The sequence below is a fragment of the Eptesicus fuscus genome, chromosome 1 (assembly GCF_027574615.1).
Source record: "Eptesicus fuscus isolate TK198812 chromosome 1, DD_ASM_mEF_20220401, whole genome shotgun sequence".
NCBI classification, from domain to species: Eukaryota; Metazoa; Chordata; class Mammalia; order Chiroptera; family Vespertilionidae; genus Eptesicus; species Eptesicus fuscus.
In genome coordinates, this window is record NC_072473.1 from 78349479 (window position 1) to 78372273 (window position 22795).

Below are 22795 nucleotides of genomic sequence, written 5' to 3' on the forward strand. Positions count from 1 at the left end.
AGCCATTTTGTGTCCACATGGGGGTGGTCATCTTGTGTGTTGGAGTGATGGTCAATTTGCATATTACTTCTTTATTATATAGGATTACATAAAATTGTTGTCATGGGACCTTATTTTTCGGGCTCACTTTTTCCAGGGAGAGTTATTTCAAGTATTCTTTAACAGATAGAAAATCTGATATTTTTTACAATGGCAAGGAGTAATACTTTATTTGTTTACTAAATTATAAAGCGAATCACTTTCCTTGGCCCAATATAAGGCCTATAATGCATCCTAGCCCCACACCTTATTTTCTTGGATAGTCTAAAACTAGATTAAAATGAGAAACTGAAACATTTTGTATAATGAATAAATGATAAAACTATTTCTTATTCACATTACCCTTTATTTTTTAGGCTTCTTTTTCATAATATTTTATAAATTTAAAAGAGTGTCTCAGAGGCACTTTTGTTTTTTGGATAGAATTATTTAAAGCTAGTATGGAAAAATGGGGAATGTGGAAGAAAAAGGGAATTGGGAAAATAGATATAACCTTCATAGTATATTATTTAGGTAGTGGAGGTCATCCTGGGCCACCAGGGCCTCCAGGTGAAAAAGGCAAACCAGGTCAAGATGGTATTCCTGGACCAGCTGGACAGAAGGGTGAACCAGGTACTGTCTTTTTTCATTATTTTTAATTTCCCCCTTTTGTTACCTTAACTTTTGCCTTTTTTTTTTTACCTACAATGAAATTATATCTTCTTTCTTATCCTCTAAGCTACCACACAATTTCCCATCCTAATTACATTCCACTCTATCCTGAGAATGTGACCTCACATTTATCCATCAACTTGTTTCTCTCTTATGAAAAACTCCGTATCTTTTCTTGCCCAATTTTTCATGTCAAAAAGCTACCCAACTTTTAACAAGTTCTTTGGATGACCTCCTTTTATTATGCAATATATATATGACATTAATCACAAATAGAATATATGTATATATAATTTTCTGATGTGGGATTGTAGTTCTCTGTTGAAAATAAACTTCTACATGGTTTATATAATATACATTGTAGCAGTTAATAAAAACCTAAATAATTAGAAGATAATCTGTCTTGTTTCAGTTATTATTATCTCTTTGAGAGTTGTTGGTTTATCCTCTGACAGGCCAACCAGGCTTTGGAATCCCAGGACCCCCTGGACTCCCAGGACTTTCTGGTAAACTTTAATAAAACATGCTAAATAAGTCCATAAATAGATAATATTCTACAGTACACTTATTTTTCCATCTCTACAATTTATTGTTATAAAATGCATGAACAACCCCAGAAAACTCAAAACTAGAGTTACATCTTAAAGCAGTTCTGAATTATCAATTTAGTATGAGGAGTTTTACTATAAAAAAATGTGTTCTTAAGGAAATTTACATGTAGATATCTTTTCATTAACTTCATAAATAAATGCTGAGGAAATGATACAGAAAGAAAGCAAACTTGTAAGAAGAGGTAGATTTCACCAAATTTTTAAAAGACTTTTAAACACTCTCTTACCTCCATGGAAACAAAACCAAGTTAATATAAGGAAACTATAGAAATACATGCTAATAATAAAAATGTCACTTGAAAACTCCATGTTAATATACATTTTGTAAGAGTATGTGTGCACACACATCTACCTTCACTCACAAGTTTTTACTCTCATTGTAAGCACCAAGTAATTAACTGAGTGATTGAATGTGTGTACAAATATATATATACAGTACATATGTATATATATATATATATATATATATGTGTGTGTGTGTGTGTGTGTGTGTGTGTGTATGTGTGTGTGTGTGTGTGTGTTTATGTGTGTATTTATGTTCTCAAATGACGATTTCCTATTTTATGGAGACATTTTTGAAACCACAGACTTATCTCCTAGAAATTCCAAGATCCTTCCAATGATCTCAACATAAAAGTTATGACTTTAATGTGCCACTGATATGTTGCTCTCAGTCATGTTGGTGGTATAGAAAAAATGTTGAGCACAGTTTGTCTAGATTGTGATTTTTAAATATTGGATAGATTGGTCTTCATGGGCACATAGATACCATTGAAGATCTTTATCTTCCTAGAATCTTAAAACAGTTTTTTAGGAATTTCCTCCAGCCATCTCTAACCTATTCTTGCAGATACTGCATACTTTTTTATTTATTTCTATTTTTTCCTCACAGTTACCGGTCATATGATCATTGCTTTATGTCCTAATTCAAAGGGTATCTGTAAGGATGCAAGCTATTAATGTTTTTCTATTTCTAGATGTACTCTAGTAAACACTTCTGATAATAGATAAATATATTTAATAGGATGAATGGGCTTTTTATATGTGTTGGGGATTTGGTGAGAGATAGAAATAACCCTAGTATATTCCATTACTTGTTCTAATAAGTGCAAATAGATTTAGCCTTATAGGCAAGCCTAATATTCAATATCATTTAATGTGTTCTCTAATGTGTCATTTTGCTTTCATAGGTCAAAAGGGTGATGGAGGATTACCTGGCATTCCAGGAAACCCTGGCCTTCCAGGTCCAAAGGGTGAACCAGGCTACCCTGGTTTCCCTGGTGTGCAGGGTCCCCCAGGCCCTCCTGGTTCTCCAGGTCCAGCTCTACAGGGCCCTAAAGGCAACCCTGGGCTCCAAGGTCCTCCTGGGAGACCAGGTATGTACATGAGAAGTAGGGGAATGGTCTATTTATTAGTCCATTTATTTCATTTTGCTGGCAAGTTATTCAGTCTTTAGGACATTAGAATCTATAATCGAAGAACTTCTTATAAGTAAATAGTTTGGTTTATACTTTACTTCATCCATTTCCATGGAATATATTTTTTCTTCAGTAATGCCTTTCATAATTTTTTTAAAGTGTAACTAAAACAAACCCACATAGAGGAAAAAGGAAATAGTGATTTGTTAGTATTTTTATTAAATGTAAAGCTATACAGGTAACCTGCCAGCAAAATGCCATCTTCATTTTTAATGTGAGCTTCTCAGCATGTCATCACAGAAATCATTTTAGTTAGTATCACCCAGTAGATGCTTGTGGTCCATATCAAAGTGTTGCTATGGTTCTGCCATATGATCAGCAAATGTCACCAAGCACACACACATAAAAAATTATCTTCTCTATAAACTAGGCAATCCAACTTTCCTTCAACATCACAGCATGAGTAAATTGAATAGTGATCTCTTCATACCAGCTTCATGTCTATATTTCATTTGTTGTCTGTTAACTGCTCTAGTAGTCTAAGTTTTGCATCAAATGTTCACTTTTCATTTTGTGTCTGTGCTGTGTTATTTCATTTTACTAACTTTGGAAATGCTCATTTTCATCCTGAATTAATGTTGCTGAGCCCAATCACCGGTAATAGATTATTAACAGATATTTGAGTCTTGATATGCAATTTTTATATTTCTGGTAATCAAAAACTTGGCTTTCATTAATTTAAAAGATATGATAAATCTAAGAAACAAAAATTTGTCTTTTTTTTTCTCTGAAAGTCTTGACTCCTTTTAACTATATTTAAAAGTGAAAAAATGAAAATATAGTTAAAAGGAGTCGAGACCTTCAGAGAGAAAAATGACAAATTTTTGTTTCTTAGATTTATCATATCTTTCATTTAAGTTACCATAAACTCTGAAGTGATTGGAGTTACCTTAAATAAAATATGCTCTAAAAATATAAATTGATTAGGGTCATATACTTTGTTCAGAGGATCATTTTATTTTTTTATTTTTTATCCCAGATTTATTGAAATATAATTGACATACAACATTATGTAACTTTAAGGTGTTCAATATAATAATTTCATATATGTATATAACTCAAAATGATTACCATAATAGTAATTGAACACATCTATCACCTCACAAAAAAATTGTAATTATGTAAAGATCATTTTCAAAAACCAGTTTTTATCTGATCTGATTTGTATGTTTGTAGAGGGTGTTATTTAAAGCTTTACCTTCATTTTCTATTGAAGAAAACCAGTGACACTCCCTCAGCCACGTTAACTCTCTTGCATGCAATGTAAAGTATTGACACAACACCTTGGTTGGTTATGCATGCAATAATTCAAATAAACCAAGCTATTTCCTGTTTTATATTTTAATCAGCACTGTGGTTATTGCTCTTACTAGTAATGGAGCTCACTGTTGAACATTACTTTTAAATATGTCAACATAAATACATTAGTCACAAAAGCTTTTTTAAAAAGTACTATTTCTAAAGAAATAATAAGAGTAGTTGAATGAAGCACACCTGATGAGTGTTTGTGACTTTTTGATTTGTTATAAACTATAAACTAAAATTGAGTTTTAAACCCAAATGTTCTCGGAATTGATTGTTTTGGGTTTTTTTCTGAGCTTATAGTAATGACTATTTTTTAAAATGTTTTTTTGGCCTTTCAAAATATATCACATGTGCTGTTTTCATTTTAGTGGTGATAATTTGGTTTATATACAGATGCATGAAAATAAACTTTCAGAATATTTTTTACTGAATTAAAATTTAACTTGAAAGAAGTTAGTAAAATGCTTTAGTTTCTTGATATTTCTAACAATTTTGATTTTTTCCTTTTTGATAATGATGATTTTGGGCCTTGGTGAACTTTGATCCCTATCCAGGTCCTACAGGTTAGCTCTTTAACTCTAAAGTAGTAACTGCATGAAGTTTGAAACTTTTTAAATATTTATGTATATATTTGTATACACAGATATATATATATATATATGTATGTGTGTGTATGTGTGTAGAAATATAAATATATATATATAAATATATATATATTACAGATAATGTTTTTAAGTGTCTAAATATATTTTAAGAGTGTATATGCCAATTCAATTCTTATGTTCATCTATCTCTGAAAGGTGTCAGGAAAGTATAGTGCCCAATGTTTATGTCTATTAGCAGAAACTAAACTTACTTTATTAAATAACTAATTTAACATTTTAAAATGCATATAATTGTTTCATTTTAGTTGAAAATTTTAGTACCCAAAAGTATATTTTATAATATTTTACCTTTAACCTTTAGAGTAGAGTGTATTTCTAACTTTTGCCTTATACAGTATCTGTTAATGCAAATGAAATTGAACTCTCCTTCGAAAAGGCATTCTTTTTAAAACAATAATATGCATCACAGATCCTGCAAATAATGCAGTTCTTAGTTTGCCATATATCTTGTAATTTTTAAAATGATCCTTTCTTCATTTTTGGGGTTGTCACAAAGTTCTAAATTCTACTGTTATGAAAATGGATTACTAGGCACAGAGTAAAAATTAAATCAATGCACCCTGCACAGATTAGAAGCCTCTTAATCTTATTTTCATCATGCACATATACACAGTACACATCAAAGAATAGTTACCAAGTGCTGTCCAATGAACAATTGCTGATTCATAGTGAAGGATGCTCACCTAATCAGGAGTAAAAAGCACACAAAAAAATCTCAGTGTGGTCATTACTTTCATGATAAATAATCCTTTAAAAAAGTTTCTAAGAAGGAACTAAAAGGAGAAAAAGTGTCTTCCCAAGCTCTATTGGGGATAGTAGGAAATTCTGGCTTCTTATTAATTTTAAATTCATAATTGTTAAAGTTGATTTTTAGGAAGCCATCTATCTCTATTTGAATTGATTCTCTAGTTTCGTACTCTGCCCCTAAAATTTTTATTTTTATAGAACCATATAATATCCTATCTGGAAGGGACCTAACTTTTACAGTTTTCAGAAAGATATTATTCACCAGTCACTTGTTAATGATGGGAAGACATATTTTATTCAAAACTATTGCAACAGGGGAGAGAGACTGTTAAAACTCACCTCAGCAGCCACGCTGAGGGCTTCTGGATTCGATTCTAGTCAAGAGCACATGCCCAGGATGTGGGCTTGATCCCCAGTAGGGGACGTGCGGGAGGCAACCAATCAATTGTTCTCTCTCATCATTGATGTTTCTATCTCTCCTTCTCCCTTCCTCTCTGAAATCAATAAATATATATTTAACACACACACACACACACACACACACACACACACACACACACTCACAAACTTGCCTCAGCAGACCAAGGGCAGGGCCCAAGGATGAGGCCTAATTGAGAACAGGGCTCATAGAAGTTTAGTCAATAAAGTGGTCTTTGTTATATGTGAGAAAACAGGTCCAAAGAGGTTAAGAAACTTGCTTAAGGTCATAGCTGGGAATCTGACATAGGGATCTCCAGTGCTCACGTAAGTCTCTATTCTTCTAATAACACATATCATCCTCCCACAAAGATAGTTGTATGGCATGATGCTTATGATCTGGCCTCTTATTCTAGTTATAAACATAAGTGATGGAGCAAAGCTACTCAGTCATTTTAGGAGACTTTGACATAGCAGACTGAGCCCTGCCTCCACTTTCTTGTTTTCTATTACTTCAAGATCCCCATCAACCCCTACCAATTGGTTTGTTATTCCTAAATGGATGTCACCAAAAATATTAAGGCAGGTGCATGCTATTTAAATATCACCAAGATATAGAGAAGACTAGAGTATACTTTGAAATAACTTTGAGTACTGTCCTTGTCTGACTTGCATAAAAATCTGCTGCCTTGATCACTTCCAAGCTTTACTATCAGGTAGAAGAAAATTGCTTTCTTGTGAAGCAATAGAATATTTCAAAGAAAAAAAAGCAACCTCATTACTTTAAAACTTATTTACCAGATGTACTATAAATTACATAGTTATTGTAACCTGGTATCTGCAATGTTCTTTTTGCAACAGTTGAATAATGCAACTTTAAATGGAGGCTGGATTTAAAATTTACCAATCAATTCATCAGTTTATGTTACTTATTATGACATTACAGGACTTCATTTTTTAAAATTTTGCTTTGTTTTTCAGTTTAGCTTTGTTAGGTTATTGAGAAATAATGGATTGAGAGCCTCATGTAGAAAATTGATTTGGCATACAACTCATTTAAATGTTACCTTTTATATATTAACATCTTAGAAGTTTTGCTATGATATGATCTGAAGTTTCCCTTGATACTTACTCAGACCAAAATACAATATATTTCAATGATTTATTTTTCTAAGAGTTTTTATTAATGGTTCTTCTATACCGAACACATGTATAAAATGCCTTTACTCAAACTCTGAATTATCTTAGGTAGGTATTCTAATTTATTTAACTAATTGTTTAGCCAGACTTTGCTCAAAACATGTCTTGCTGTGTGTGGTGTAGAAACCATTTAAACAAAATCTGGTTTTTAGCCTTCTGAATTTCAAATTATAAATTGCTTTAAAAGTTTTATTTTTAGGAAGTAATGGTAACATTTTATATTTATATGACATGCTACCATTTATATCATATAATGTACTTTTACTATAAGCTCCTAGAGGGTAGAGTTTGGGTCTGGCTAATCTTTGTGTTCCCTGTAGCACTTTGCACATGGCAGATATCAGGTCGGTATGTTAAAAATTGAATCTTTAAAACAACTCTGCAAAGGAGGTTAGGGCAGATATCACTGTTTCCATTATGTGAATGAGAAGACAACTTAGAGAAATTGAATTGCCCCAAATCCCATAATTTAAGTAGCAGAGCCAAGAATAAATCCCATGTCTTCTAATTCCTAGGATTCAGTGCTTTAGCACCATTTATTTTCTCTGCTTACCTCAGTGTCTATAAATCATAGCAGGACTTGTAAGAAAAGTAAATTGTGTTTAAGTTAATTAATATTAACCGAGAATTTTCCTATATGTTGCCTTTTTATCTTTTTATATAACGATTCTTCTTTTAATAGTTAATAGCTTGATTTAATATGTGCATTGAATAATAATAAAGGAAATGTGATATTTTCTATAGTTTCGAGTGGGATAGTGCATGACAACATATTTTAAAGTATCCCTTCACTGATGATCTTCACATTTTTTTTAAATTTGACTCTTTATTTTCAAGTTCAATGGTGAACAAATATATATTGGCTTTTTCTCTTTGAGTAACTTTTAACACGTAAAAATGCAAAGAAGAAAGCCTCTTGGTGAATTATGAAAAAAGATCAGAATGTGCCTCATTGAATGATTTTCAAAAAAGACAAACACAGTATAGCTGGTAATGGCCATTGCATACTAGTCTTTTAATCTGTATATTTAGTTGCCTATGATCTTTGTATTTTAGTCTAATGAGGCCTTTAATTCTATCTCCTTGGGGAAATCTGAATATATCAAGAAATTTGTACCTTGTATTTTTACCAAAAATTGCAGAAACTAAGATAAACATTTATCCAAAAGCATCCCTTTGTGAAAGGAATGAAAAGCTATCAGTGAAATGGTACTATTTTGCCAACTTTAATGTTTTGAAGTGCTAACTTTTGGAAAGCCACAGTAGCAGTGTTAACATGATGTTTTCGGTAGAATTTTCCATTTTGGGGATTAATAAAAACTAGCAGCTTATTTCCTTGAATAATCTCTATTTGAAAATGTCTGGCTCTCTATACTCCAGTATGGCTCTGTTTGTATACTGAATATGCTGTGGGAATAATAAATGCTGGCAAAGAGGATTATTGTTTAACTTGTGCTATAATGTGAACCACTTCTAACTCAATCTTATTTTGTACTGTGTGATGTCTGATACTGCTAACATCGATCTTTGGGCTTTGGTGAACTCTGATCTTCCCAGGTTTTCAAGGTTAGACTCTTCATTGGTCAATTCATTTTATTTTTTAATGCTTTGTATGTATGATAAGAAAAATTCACTTTTTTTGCTGTAATTCAGAAGTCATTGAAGATTGTTGTTATGCTCAAATACTACCTGCTCTGGTATTTAACATTTTGATGAAGGTAATGTGACTTGTTTATAGTCAAGTTTGAAATGACATTAGGTCTTTGTGGTTTCAAGTATTTATATATATAAAAGGCAATCTGTACATAAAACTTGTTGAATTTTAAATGGAAATATACTTATTTTTATCTTCAAGACTACATTAAGACATTTAGGGAAGCATCTAGCCCATTTGTAATGTCTGTACATTGATTTTATTTTCTGAAATTTTTGTTGCCTGAGATTGATCTGTGTTTTCATTACTATTTACAGTAAGAGAAGAGAGTAACTGTTGATTACTGTTAAAAATAAAACTTATATGTCCCTTATGTCATTAGCAAATCATTAAATTAAATTTGAGAGACTCTAGAACAACAGGTCTGAATTAGCCGCCTGAGGCTCAGGTAACCAGGGCTGTCCAAGGCTTGCGCTGCCGGCAGTGGCATCAGCAGAGGTGTGATGGGGGCATCGCCTTTCCCTGATCGCTGGGTCACCTCCCACCCCTGAGGCCTCCCGAACTGTGAGAGGGGGCAGGCCGGGCTGAGCGACCCCCCCCCCTCCAGTGCATGAATTTTCATGCACTGGGCCTCTAGTAATAATAATAATTTTAAAACTCTTACATAGTTCTTACTCTGTGCCAGGCACTGTGTTAAGTAATTTATACATATTATCTTATTTAATCCTTGGAACATCATGATAAAGTATGCTGTTCCTACTTTAAAGTAAGAATTTCCACTTTTTTAAATTAAATTTATTGGGGTGACATTGGTTAATAAGAATATATAGGTTTCAAGTGTACATTTATATGATATATGATCTCTATATTACATTGTGTGCTCACCATCCAAAGTCAAATCATCTTCTGTAACCATATATTTGGCCCGCATTACCCTTTACACCTTCCATCCCCTTTCCTCTGGTAACCACCATACTATTGTCTGTGTGTATGAGTTTCAGTTTTATATCACAAAGTAGAGGCCCGATGCATGAAGATTCATGCAAGAATAGGCCTTCCTTCCCCTGGTTGCCAGCACCTGGGACCCAGGCCTTCACTCAGGCAGCCGCCTTCTGCCTTCACTCAGGCCCAGAGCTGCCTTCCACCTTTGCTCGGCCCAGAGCTGCCTTCCACCTTCACGCGCTGCCCAGAGGCCCAGAGCAGCCAGGGTGGGGCAGAATGCCTGTCATCGCCATGGCGATGACACAAGCGCCATCTTTGTCACGTCAATTTGCATATTCCCTCCTTATTGGCTGTGGGTGCCACCATCTTTGTCATGAAGTGACAGTCAATTTGCATATTCTCTCTTTATTAGATAGGATATGAATGAAATAATATGGTTCTTAGATTTTTCTGACTAACTTACTTCGCTTAGCATATTTTCAAGGTTCCATCCATAAAGAAGATGTGATACATATATATAAAGTAATTTCCATTTTAAAGAAAATTATGGCCAAGGAGATTAATAAACTTGCTAAGGTCAACAGCTAATGATTAATGGAGCTGGGATTCAAACCCAGCAATTTACCTTCAAAGTCCAGCATTTTAAATCTAGATGCCATGCTGCCTTGTGAGAGTGTAGCCATTGATTCTGGGTCTTAAGAGTATAGGAAAGGGAAGTAAGGTCCAAATTTTATTTCCAATAAGAAAATAACCATTTTTAAAAGATGGCAACTAGATTTATGTTGTTTAATCACTTAGTATTGTATACATATGTTGAATTACAATGTTATACACCTGAAACTTATATAATATTGTATACCAATTTTACCTCAATCAGAAGGATAACACTTTGTCCAAATGTAAGCATGTACATGATATTTCCTACATATCTTCCTTTTTTGTTGAAACTAGTGAGAAACTAAAATTACTAGAGGAGAGAGAAGGTATAAGTACTAGCTACTGGCTATTTATTATTTAGGGCTTTATAATTATTTCCTTAATGCAGGACTACTTAATCTCAGCCTCAGCCACTGCTTAGCACTCTGCAAGCAAGTTAACAGCTATTTCCCACTCTGTGATGAAAAATGTGTCTATTGATAACATCTCCTTTGTTGTTTTATTTAGAAAGGAAAGTTAAAACATAAAGAAAAGAGCTTAGCAAAATTCCATTTTTAATTATTTATTTATTCACAAGATATATGCAGCATTCTTTATTTTTCTTTAGAAACATTTAAAATGTAAAAAATATGAAAACATTGTTAAAATAAATTGAAAGGTACTATATTGACAGTTAATTTCTGACACTTTAAAATATTCCCATGTATTAAACTTGTCACTAAAATGAAATTAAATAATTTGTTTAAATAACTATCTTAATTGCATAGTAATAAAAGTTGAATAAAATAATTGCCTATGAGTAAAGTAATTTGATTTTAACCACATTGAGACAGGTAACTTGAATCTCTAATTGCCCTATGGCAGTGATTCTGAAAGAGTGGTTCAGAAGAACCAACAACTGTAGCTATAGGGCACTTGTTTTTGTACAGAGAACTTGCTAGAATGCAAATTCTTGGGCTCCTCCTCAGCCTTACAGAACCCAAAACTTTTGGGGTGTTCCCAGGAATCTGTTTTAACAATCCTTCCTAGAGATTCTGATGCATGTTTCAATTTGAGAACAGTGCCCCCATGTGGTGTCTGTTTCCTTTGACTTAAATCAAACAAGAATTACAGAAGTAATTTTATTATAATGTTCTGAGTTCTTTCTTTAGATATGAGCGTACTGTATTTAATATATAATAAAATGAAAATTAAAACTGTCTGCAGACCAGTGTTAATAATACAAATAGCCCAGCCCAATTTACATTAGAGAGTCAGCATAAGCCTACATATTTTAATATAGTCTGAATTTTATTCTGCAAACTAATAATGGCTGATATTTAAAAAGCCCAACTTTTATGCTATGCTGACATGTGATCTTTGTTGTGCATTATCAAGGTCTACCAGGTCCAGAAGGTCCCCGGGGTCTCCCTGGAAATGGGGGTATTAAAGGAGAGAGAGGAAACCCGGGTCAACCTGGGCAACCTGGTTTGCCTGGTTTGAAAGGAGATCAAGGACCACCAGGACTCCAGGTAAGAAATAAGAGTAGATATTTGATGAGAATGGGATGTGAATGGTTGCAATGATAATTCCAAGCTGCATTATTTTAATTAGCATTTACTGGACAAGCCTGTACACATAGTTCAGTGGTGAATTGCAAAGAAAGAAAAAGGCATGTTTTCTATCTTCTTCCAACTAAAGAGACTTTTGCCACCTAATAAAGGGTTCTTCAAAAGATTCTTTACCTGGATTTTTTGGTATGTATAGTACTTAGATTTAAGTAACCTTCATTTCAGTGAAAGCAAATTTATAGAAGGAGACATATATTGGAGCATTGCATGTAGAGGATTGTACTCAGAGGGAAGTAATTATGGTGAGTTGGGATATTGTAGACTTTGAAATTAGATGGTTTTAGGGTCAAATTTTCACTCCACTGCATACTTCTGCTTTGTGTCTATTTGAAAAGAAGATACATACTTTGTTAATTTTAATCACCTCATCAAGTTGTTATCTGGTTTCCCCAATATATTGTTACAATTTTCTCCATTATGACTAATAAGCAAAATGACAGGAAGGCACACATTAAGATCATGCAAGTACACTGCTCCTCTTCAAATCTCCCCTTAGATTTAATATCTATTTATGCTTTTTGCTTTAACCAGTCAATGATGCAACATTGGCAAATTATGATTTCCCAACCCTTAGCACTACTTACACATATACTAGTCAGCTCTACTATAAAAGAGACTTTGATTTCTTCAATTTTTATCTATTTATTATCAGTATGGGCTCATAAATTCTCTTTTTTGAATTATTTACAATTTTTAAACTAGCATTTCTTATTATGATGCTCAAATTCTTTATAGGTTTGGGAACCCCTGCAAGCTGAATCCTATGTCTTTCTGACATACATGCCCCTCCTTTTTTTAACCATTTTCTTACATTTTAGCATATTACAATGTTCCAGGCTTGCCTCTTTTATTTCTACTAATAATGGCTTTATTATCTGTTACTTATTTTTCCTTTAGGTTCACTCTAGTGTTATTTTCAATTCTTCTCCTCCCCATAATTTTCTTGGCCCTCAAACCCAATTAATTAATAGGCCCTACTATATTTTTTGCTAAGTCCTTCAAATATCATCATTTTTGCACATGTGATCCTAATCCAAGCACTTATCACCTCAGGGCTACACTAAAAAAGTAGTGTCTTTGCTAATGATAATAAAATAATAGCTATCATTTATTAAGCACACGCCACATGCCAGGGAGTTTTCTAAGTACTTAATAGTAACTATCGCATTTAATCTTTACAGAAACCTCATAAAGTACATATTATTTTCTTAATAAGTGAGAAAACTATGAACCAAAAATGTTAAATAGTCCACTAAAGATCACACAAGCTAATAAGAGGCAAAATTGGGATTTGTATTCTGGAAGTTTGACTCTACAGCTAGTGCTATAAATCATTCTGCAATACCACCTATGTCCTCACTAGCTCCCCATTGTTTCTCTAAAATTAATTATTCTATTTATTCAGGGTAATCCTGGCCGGCCAGGTCTCAATGGAATGAAAGGAGATCCTGGTCTCCCTGGTGTTCCAGGATTTCCAGGTACTTGAAGGGATGTTTTAAGGTTCCCCTTTTACATTAAACACGTATGGGACAAGATACCCACTTTATGACTTGGTTGGGTAAAGACTGTGGTCCTGGTGCTTTGTTGTGCGATTGTATGTACCTTCTTTGCAGGCATGAAAGGACCCAGTGGAGTACCTGGTTCAGCTGGCCCTGAGGGGGATCCAGGACTTATTGGCCCCCCAGGTAAGACTTAGTCGTATAGCTAGTTATACCAGGACTTAAATGCATTGAAGAATTTGAAAGTTTGCATTCCTTCTTCCAAGCAAACTTTCAGAGTCTCAGATCCCAACAACTGAGAGGAAATAGACAGGACCTCCCTCTATTTACTATGCTCTCAAGCTCTCTATTTTATTAATATAATATTGAGAGCAGATCTTTTTATGTTTAAGATAGATGCAGGAACAGCAAGAATGCTTCACTTAGGATTTTTATTACCTATTATACAAATTTTCTCATATTCAATTGAACAGATCACAAAGCAAGTCACATAGGTATATTTTAATATAGAAATTGGATGTGTGGGGTTTTTTGCTGAGAATTATAGAGGATGCCTGTAAACTGTGAAATAAGGCATCTACTAAATTCTTCTATTGGTTCAGTGAGTCTCTTGGAATTACAACAAAAAGGAACTGCAAATGATGTTAGAATTAAAATGGACTTGTCAGGCAATGAATTGTGTTCCCCTAACACCAATGTTCACAGATTTTAAATGAATTAGACTTTTTAGTAATTGAGTCTCACTTCAAAACATGAAAATAGAGACAATATGCCTAATTTTTCCATTAACCCTAATAAAATTATGTTTTTCCAGTCTTCTTGGTATATAGTGATAGTTTTCCCAAATATATCTGTTAAACATGGCAACATTCCCATACATGTAACTTGCTTCTTTCACACGTTATTATTCTGACCTTAGGTCACATTGGCATTTATTCCATCTGACCTTTCTTTTCCCTACCTCTAAAGTTGTGTGATTTGACTTTTAGGCCCCCCTGGATTGCCTGGTCCTTCAGGACAGAGTATTATAATCAAAGGGGATGCTGGTCCACCAGGGGTCCCAGGTCAGCCTGGATTTAAAGGTCTATCAGGACTACCAGGACCTCAAGGATTACCAGGTACCTTTGAAAATCATCTTTCTAAGCCTTATCTATTTGAGAATATTTCCCTAATTCTCTTTCACTTGTCAGAGTTTGTCTCTGACAATAGGAATCTCAGAAACTGGTAAAATACCAGACCACCACAGGTTCCATTTCTTTTTTTAAATTTCTTTATTGATTATGGTATCACATAATTGTCCTAATCCCCCCATTCCCATCCCAAACCCCTCCTCACGTGTGCCCTCACCCCCCTGTTGTCCGTGACCACTGGTTAGGCTTATATGCATGCATACAAGTTCTTTGGTTGATCTCTCCCCCTTATCCCCACCCTCCCCTACCGTCCCTCTGAGGTTTGACAGTCTGACCGATGCTCCCCAGTCTCCAAGACTGTTTTTGTTCATCAGTTTATGTTGTTCATTATTTGCCCTAGATGAGTGAGATCATGTGATACTAGAAATGCACTTATAAGAACCGAAAAAGAGACAAGCCATAATGGTTATGGTGACAGGCAAATGAATCCGTCTGTAGTGAGATTCTTTCTAGGCCAACCGTTCTTTTGAGTCCCAATTTCAATGTCAAACAGTTCCTTATGTGTACATGTCAGCAATGATATTTCAGTTCTGGATGGTGGACAAATGGTGGTGATGCAGTCCGACAGTCTCTAGTTTGGTCCTGGGCATCCTTCAGCGATGCACAGCTGCTGTCTGCTAGTGTGGCAAGGCGTCATCAGTGTCTTCCATCTCTGGACTGTTTCTCTTCTGTCTTCATGGCTGGAGCAGTCCTGTCAATTCCTCTCTGTTGCAGGAATCCACATGGTCTTGGAGTTATTTTCTGAAAATATTCTCGACCAAAAGTTAATAAAAGAATATTTTCTATAAATTTGAATTGGGATCCTTTTTCATTTTTAGCCCAAGTGATTTTCCTCTGGCTTGTTTTGACACCATGTATGTTTTTCATGGTCTTGCTGTTAGCATTACAAATGAAAGTTAATTTTCTAAAGTAAAAATTTTCTAGATGTAATTTACTTACAAGATATTTTTCCTTACATGATATTCTTCTACTATCACCCCCTTTTTTATTTAAATATTAAGAGGCTTTTGGAAATTTTATAATGTAGTCTTGATAGCTTTTACATTTTAATTTTTTGCGCTAAAATATGACTGCTTTAGGTTCATTACATGTTACTCAATTTTACCATGAGATGAACTGCCAATAAAAATTTTTGTTAACACTTTAGGAATAGCGTTTTGTACAGTACAATCAATTTTTCTAGAATATTTGCTTATTTCAATTAGCCAATTTAAATTACTCTGAAAAATTGACTACTATTCTACTGTCAAACTCAACACTCTAACAACAATCTTATTTTACCCTGTGTATATTAGTGGTAAGGATTATTTGCCTTCCTGAGTAGGCCCTGAGCATTCCTGGTACTAGGCTGGATTTGGATATCAAAAACCCACTTCTCTACACCATGGGTACAAGACATCTCAAACAAGTCTTGTTGCAGTGAGAGGGCAGCTGCTGTCGGCCAAGTCTCTGTCTGTTACCTGGGTCCTGATTTGAGCTGTGCATGAGAAGCGAAGCAGCCATGGGGGCAGGAGACCTCCCTCAGAAGGGGTGAAGGTTCAGGCCCCTGCAAAGTTGGGGAGGGGGGTAAGAGTCTGTGCCACACCTCTGTTGACCCCCAAGTTCTCTCCTGATGGCCCCTCTGCAACTGTGCCTGTCTTAGGTTGTTCCTTCCCTGAGGAATCTTACCCGTCTCTGGCTAAGCAGCCATCCTCTGGGGCCAAGCAGGGTGATGTGAGGTTCAGTTTTGTCTCCTTGGTAGCCTATGCCCCCGTGGCCTTCACGCCCAGCACCTGCCTTGGGATCCCCTCGCCTGCTGACGAGGCTCCAGCACTGATCACATATTTTGGGGAACCCAGGTTTCTTCTCCAGGGAGAGCCCAGATCACCCCACTGGGTGAGAGACAGATCCATGATACCAGCCACCATGATGCTTCAACCTCGGCATGAACTGAAAGCTTGTGCAACAGCTGTGGACAACTGGACCGTGGGAAGAGGGTCCCTCTTGGCCAAAAGGACAAGAGGGGCCAATATAGAATGCTCAGGTGCCTTCCCAGGGCGCCCTCTACACAGTGGAAGGGATTAACTCCTTTCATGTCATTTTTAAATTGCTGCCAGACATTCAAAGAATTGATTTGTAAGTTTGTGATAATTGTACATTATGCTGTTGTAATTCTAAAATATCAATATATGTGTTACCTTTGTCTCCAAGCACCAAAAAGATGATTTCTTTATTGATTCCCAAGGGTGCGAGTTACTATTATAGGTAATGGGGGTAACACAAATCTGGGGGAAATTATAGTGACATTGTGGAATAATATCATGTAAGGATATTCTTTGCTCTAGGCCATGGCAATTCCATTTCAAACTGGCTGTCAATTTCTTTTTGTATAGACAAGGTCTTAGTTACATTTTTTGTACCTCTCCCAGGAGCAAGTAGTGATAAGTCCCTTCCTTTGGTGTCCATGCAAGCCAGAAACCTCTCTTTAATTTTACACTCAAAGGAGCAGTGGTTTGATTTTGTGTCATACAGAAGTGAAGCTGGGTGGCGACCCCTGTGTAATTATACTTTCTTGCCCCACACATGGTCCTCCTGGATGACCAAGGTGTTTGGTATAATTGGTGACTACATTAGGCAGGGAGATCAGCCCACGTAAGGGCTCCCACCCATGAAGGGTCAGGAACATAAGTCCAAAATACTTCCCCATTTGCCCCAGGTAATATTACCGTACAGCTGATGACTGCTAGCATGGCTGGAAAGACATTCTCAGGTGTTCTTCGGGTTCCGCTTACCTCATACTTTCTTTTTTTATTTATGTATTATTATTATTATTAATATTATTATTTTACATATGTGTCCTTATCCCCCCATTACCTCCTACCCCCCACTCATGCCCCACCCGCCTGTTATCTGTGTCCATTGATTAGGCTCATATGTATGCACACAAGTCCCTTGATTGATCTCTCCCCCTTACTCTTACCGACCCCCTCCTTCCCTGAGGTTTGAAGTTCTGATCAACGTTACTCAGTCCCTGGGTCTGTTCTTGTTCATCAGTCTATGCTGTTCATTATATTCCACAAATGAGTGAGATCATGTGATGTCTATCTTTCTCTGCCTGGCTTACTTCACTTAGCATAATGCTCTCCATCTCCATCCATGTTGTTGCAAATGGTAGGAACTCCTTTTATACCGCAGCAGAGTATTCCATTGTATAGATGTACCACAGTTTTTTTTAATCCACTCATCTGCTGATGGGCATTTAGGCTGTTTCCAAATCTTAGCTATGGTGAATTGTGCTGCTATGAACATAGGGGTGCATATATCCTTTCTGATTGATGATTCCAGTTTCTTGGGATATATTCCTAGAAGTGGGATCACTGGGTCAAATGGGAGTTCCATTTTTAGTTTTTTGAGGAAACTCCATACTGTTCTCCAAAGTGGCTGCACCAGTCTGCATTCCCACCAGCAGTGTAAAAGAGTTCCTTTTTCCCCGCATTCCCACCAACACTTCTCGTTTGGGGATTTGTTGATGATAGCCATTCTGACAGGTGTAAGATGGTACCGCATTGTTGTTTTGATTTGCAACTCTCTGATGATTAGTGACTTTGAGAAGGTTTTCATATGTCTCTTGGCCTTCCTTCTGTCTTCTTTCGAAAAGTGTCTATTTAGATCAGTTGCCCATTTTTGATTGGGTTGTTTATCTTCCTTTTGTTAAGTTGCATGAGTTCTCTGTAAATGTTGGAGATTAAACTCTTATCGTTGACATCATTGGCAAATATGTTCTCCCATGCAGTGGGCTTTCTTGTTGTTTTATTGATGGTTTCCTTTGCTGTGAAAAAGCTTTTTTTTTTATGTAGTCCCATTTGTTTATTTTTTTCTTTAGCTCCATTGCCCTAAGAGCAGTATCAGTGAAGAAGTTCTTTTGGCATATATCTGAGATTTTGCTGCCTGTGGATTCCTCTAGTATTTTTATGGTTTCCTGTCTTACATTTAAGTCCTTTATCCATTTTGAGCTTATTTTTGTGTATGGTGTAAGTTGGTGGTCTAGTTTCATTTCTTTGCATGTATCTGTCCAATTTTCCCAACACCATTTGTTGAAGAGACTGTCTTGACTCCATTGTATGTTCATGCCTCCTTTGTCAAATATTAATTGAGCATAGTGGTTTGGGTCGATTTCTTGATTCTCTATTCTATTCCATTGGTCTATATGTCTGTTCTTGTGCCAGTACCAGGCTGTTTTGAGAACAGTGGCTTTGTAATACAGCTTGAAATCTGGTATTGAGATCACTCCTACTTTATTCTTCTTTCTCAGAATTGCTGTGGTTATTCGGGGTCTTTTTTTATTCCAGATGAATTTTTGGAGAGTTTGTTCTAGGTCTGTGAAATATGCCATTGGTATTTTAATGGGTAGTGCATTGAATCTATAGATTGCTTTGGGTAGTATGGACATTTTAATGATGTTGATTCTACCAATCCATGAACATGATATGTTTTTCCATTTGTTTACGTCTTCCTCTATCTCTTTTTTCATTGTCGTGTAGTTTTCCATGTATACGTTTTTTACTTCCTTAGTTAAGTTTATTCCTAGGTATCTTAATTTTTTTGGTGTAATGGTAAATGGGATTGCTTTTTTAGACTCTCTTCTGTAAGTTTACTGTTGTTGTATAGAAATGCCATAGATTTCTTGACATTAATGTTGTATCCTGCTACCTTGCAGAATTCATTTATTAAGTCTAATAATTTTTTGATGTAGTCTTTAGGGTTTTCTATGTACAGTATCATATCATCTGCGAATAAGGACAGTTTTACTTCTTCTTTTACAATTTGAATGCCTTTTATTTCTTCTTCTTTTCTGATCGCTATGGCTAGTACTTCCAGCACTATGTTGAACAGGAGTGGTTAGAGTGGGCATCCCTGTCTTATTCCTGTTCTTAGGGGAAATGGTTTTAGTTTTTGCCCATTGAGTATGATGTTGGCTGTGGGTTTGTCATATATGGCTTTTATTATGTTGAGGTATGATCCTTCTATTCCCACCTTCCTGAGAGTTTTTATCAAGAAAGGGTGTTGGATTTTTTTCAAATGCTTTTTCTGCATCAATTGATATGACTATATGGTTTTTATCTCTCAATTTGTTTATGTGATGTATCAGGTTTATTGATTTGCAAATATTGTACCATCTTTGCATCCCCGGGATAAATCCTACTTGGTCGTAGTGTATGATCTTTCTGATGTACTGCTGGATTTGATTTGCCAGAATTTTGTTGAGGAATTTGGCATCTATGTTCATGAGGGATATTGGCCTGTAATTTTCTTTCATTGTGTTGTCCTTATCTGGTTTTGGTATTAGGGTGATGCTGGCTTCATAAAAGGAGCTTGGAAGTGTTCCTTCTTGGATTTTCTGGAATAGTTGAGGAGGATAGGTTTTAGCTCTTCCTTGAATGTTTTATAAAATTCCCCTGTGAAGCCATCTTGCCACAGGCTTTTGTTTGCTGAAAGCTTTTTGATGACTGCTTCAATGTCTTCCATAGTTATCAGCCTATTGAGATTTTTAGACTCTTCCTGAGTATGTTTTGGAAGGTTGTGTTTTTCTAGGAATTGTCCATTTCTTCCAGGTTGTCTAGTTTGTTAGAATAGAGTTGTTCATAGTATTTTTTTAACAATCCTTTGTATTTCTGTGGGGTCTGTTGTTATTTCACCTCTTTCATTCCTATTTTGTTCATTTGGGACCTCTCTCTTTGCTTCTTGGTGAGCCTGGCTAGAGGTTCATCAATCTTGTTTATCCTTTCAAAGAACTGGCTCTTGGTTTTGTTGATCTGTTGTTTTGTATTTTTTTTTTTTTTTTTTTGGTCTCTATGTCATTCATTTCTGCTCTGATCTTTATTATTTCCTTCCTTCCTTCTTCTCACTGTGGGCTTTTCTTATTGCTCCCTTTCTAATTCTTTGAGTTGTTGAGTTAGATGAGTTATTACCTTTTTTCTTGTTTTTTGAGGTAGGCCTGTAGAGCTATAAACTTCCCTCTCAGGACTGCTTTCATTGTGTCTCGTAGGATTTGCAATGTTGTGTTTTTATTTTCATTAGTCTCCAGGATGTTTTTAATTTCTTCTTTGATCTCATTGATAACCCAATCATTGTTTAGTAGCATGCTATTTAGCTTCCAAATGTTTGAATTTTTTGGAATGTTTTTATTGTAGTTTATTTCTAATATTATGCCATTGTGATCTGAGAAAATGCTTGATATGATTTCAATCTTTTTGAATTTGGGGAGACTTTGTTTGTGACCCAATATATGGTCTATTTTTGAAAATGTCCCATGTGCACTTGAGAAGAACATATATTCGGTGGCTTTGTGGTGAAATGCTCTGAAGATGTCAATTAGGTCCATCTGATCTAGTGTGTCATTTAGAATTGCTGTTTCTTTGCTGATTTTTTTGTCTAGATGATTTATCCAGTGATGTCAGTGGTGTATTAAAGTCCCCTACTATGATTGTATTGATGTTGATCTCTCCCTTGATATCTTCCAGAAGATTTTTTATGTATTTGGGCGCTCCTGCGTTGGGTGCATATACGTTTACCAGAGTTATATCTTCTTGTTGAATTGCTCCCTTTAGTATTATGTTGTGGCCTTCCTTATCTCTTATTATGGCATTTACTTTGAGGTCTATTTTGTCAGATATAAGTATCGCAACCCCAGCTTTTTTCTCATTTCCATTTGCCTGAAAAATGTTTTTCCATACCTTCACTCTCAGTCTGTGTGAATCCTTTGCTCTAAGTTGGGTCTCTTGTAGACAGCAAATATATGGGTCATGTTTTCTTATACATTCAGCTACCCTATGTCTTTTAATTGCTGCATTTAATCCATTTATGTTTAATGTTATTATTGATAAGTACCTGTTTGTTGTCATATTTTTCCTTAGTGTTTGTTTTTCTTCTTGCCTTTCTCTTTCTTCTTTTTACAGAAGTCCCTTTAGCATTTTTTAAATTGCTGGCTTGGTAGTGATGAACTCTCTTAGCCTTTTTTTGTCTGTGAAGCTCCTGATTCCACCTTCAATTTTGAATTATAGCCTTGCTGGGTATAGTATTCTTGGATTCAGTCCCTTGTTTTGCATCACTTTGTATATTTCATTCCATTCCCTTCTGGCCTGGTGTGTTTCTGTTGAGAAATCAGTTGATATTCTAATAGGAAATCCCTTGTAAGTAACTTTCTGTCTCTCTCTTGCAGCCTTTAAGATTCGTACTTTGTCGTTGGTGTTTGCCAATTTAATTATGATGTGTCTTGGTGTTGGTCTTTTGGGGTTCAACTTGTTTGGGACTCTATGTACTTCTTGGACTTGGATAGTTTTTTTCTTGCCAATGTTAAGGAAATTTTCTGTCATTATTTCTTCAAACAGGTTTTCTATTCCTTGCTTCTCTTCCTCTCCTTCTGGTATCCCTGTTAAGCGAATGTTATTTTGTTTTGTGTTGTCCCAAAGCTCCCTTAGGCTCTCCTCTTATTTTTTAAGTCTTCTTACCAGTTGCTGCTGTGTTTGTGTGTTTTTTTCTACCTTGTCTTCTAATTCGCTGATGCGGTCCTCAGCCTCTTCTAGTCTACTGTTTAAGCCTTCCATTGTGTTCTTTATTGCAGCTATGTCATTCTTCATCTCCTCTTGGTTCCTTTTCATGTTGGTGACATTCTCATTCAGCTCCTTATAGTTCTCATTGAGTTGTGTGTATTTGTCATTGAGTTGTGTGTATTTGTCATCCAGCCGTTTAAACATCCTTATAACCATTACTCTGAATTTTATCTCTGATAAGCTGCTAGCCTCGAATTCATTTAACTCCCTTTCTGATGATTCCTCTTTTTCTTTCCTTTGGGGATTGCTTTTTTGTCTTTCCATGTTTTCCTGTAATGTTTTAATTGTAGATCCAATTGCTTTGCTGCCCAGGTTCTTTTGGGGATGGTGCTACCGGCGTAATCTCTCAGCTCTCCTGGGCTTGTTAGTCTAGTGTAGCTCCCTACTCGAGCTATTTGGGTTCTCTTGATGTAGGCCTGTGAGCTTGAGAGGCACAACTGCGGTGTCTAGAAGTCAGCCGCTGTGGAGGGGAGTGTCCCAATTTTTGCTGTCTTGCACCCTTAATTGTAATCATGCATGCCCAGCAGGGACTCACAGTGGC

At 35.6% G+C, this 22795-nt stretch overlaps 1 protein-coding gene across 2 annotated transcripts in view; it reads left to right on the top strand.

Annotated features, from left to right (window-relative positions):
- COL4A5 (collagen type IV alpha 5 chain) overlaps positions 1-22795 on the top strand; it is a 309426-nt gene that overhangs the window by 262632 nt on the left and 23999 nt on the right. Inside the window, exons 39-47 of one of the 2 annotated variants that reach the window (XM_054723296.1) lie at positions 553-651; positions 1146-1196; positions 2492-2677; positions 4639-4647; positions 8671-8679; positions 11744-11877; positions 13382-13454; positions 13590-13661; positions 14465-14593. In XM_054723296.1, the coding sequence (XP_054579271.1) occupies positions 553-651; positions 1146-1196; positions 2492-2677; positions 4639-4647; positions 8671-8679; positions 11744-11877; positions 13382-13454; positions 13590-13661; positions 14465-14593 (762 nt within the window). The remainder of the gene's footprint in view (positions 1-552; positions 652-1145; positions 1197-2491; positions 2678-4638; positions 4648-8670; positions 8680-11743; positions 11878-13381; positions 13455-13589; positions 13662-14464; positions 14594-22795) is intronic. The other variant, XM_054723239.1, reaches the window with a different exon arrangement.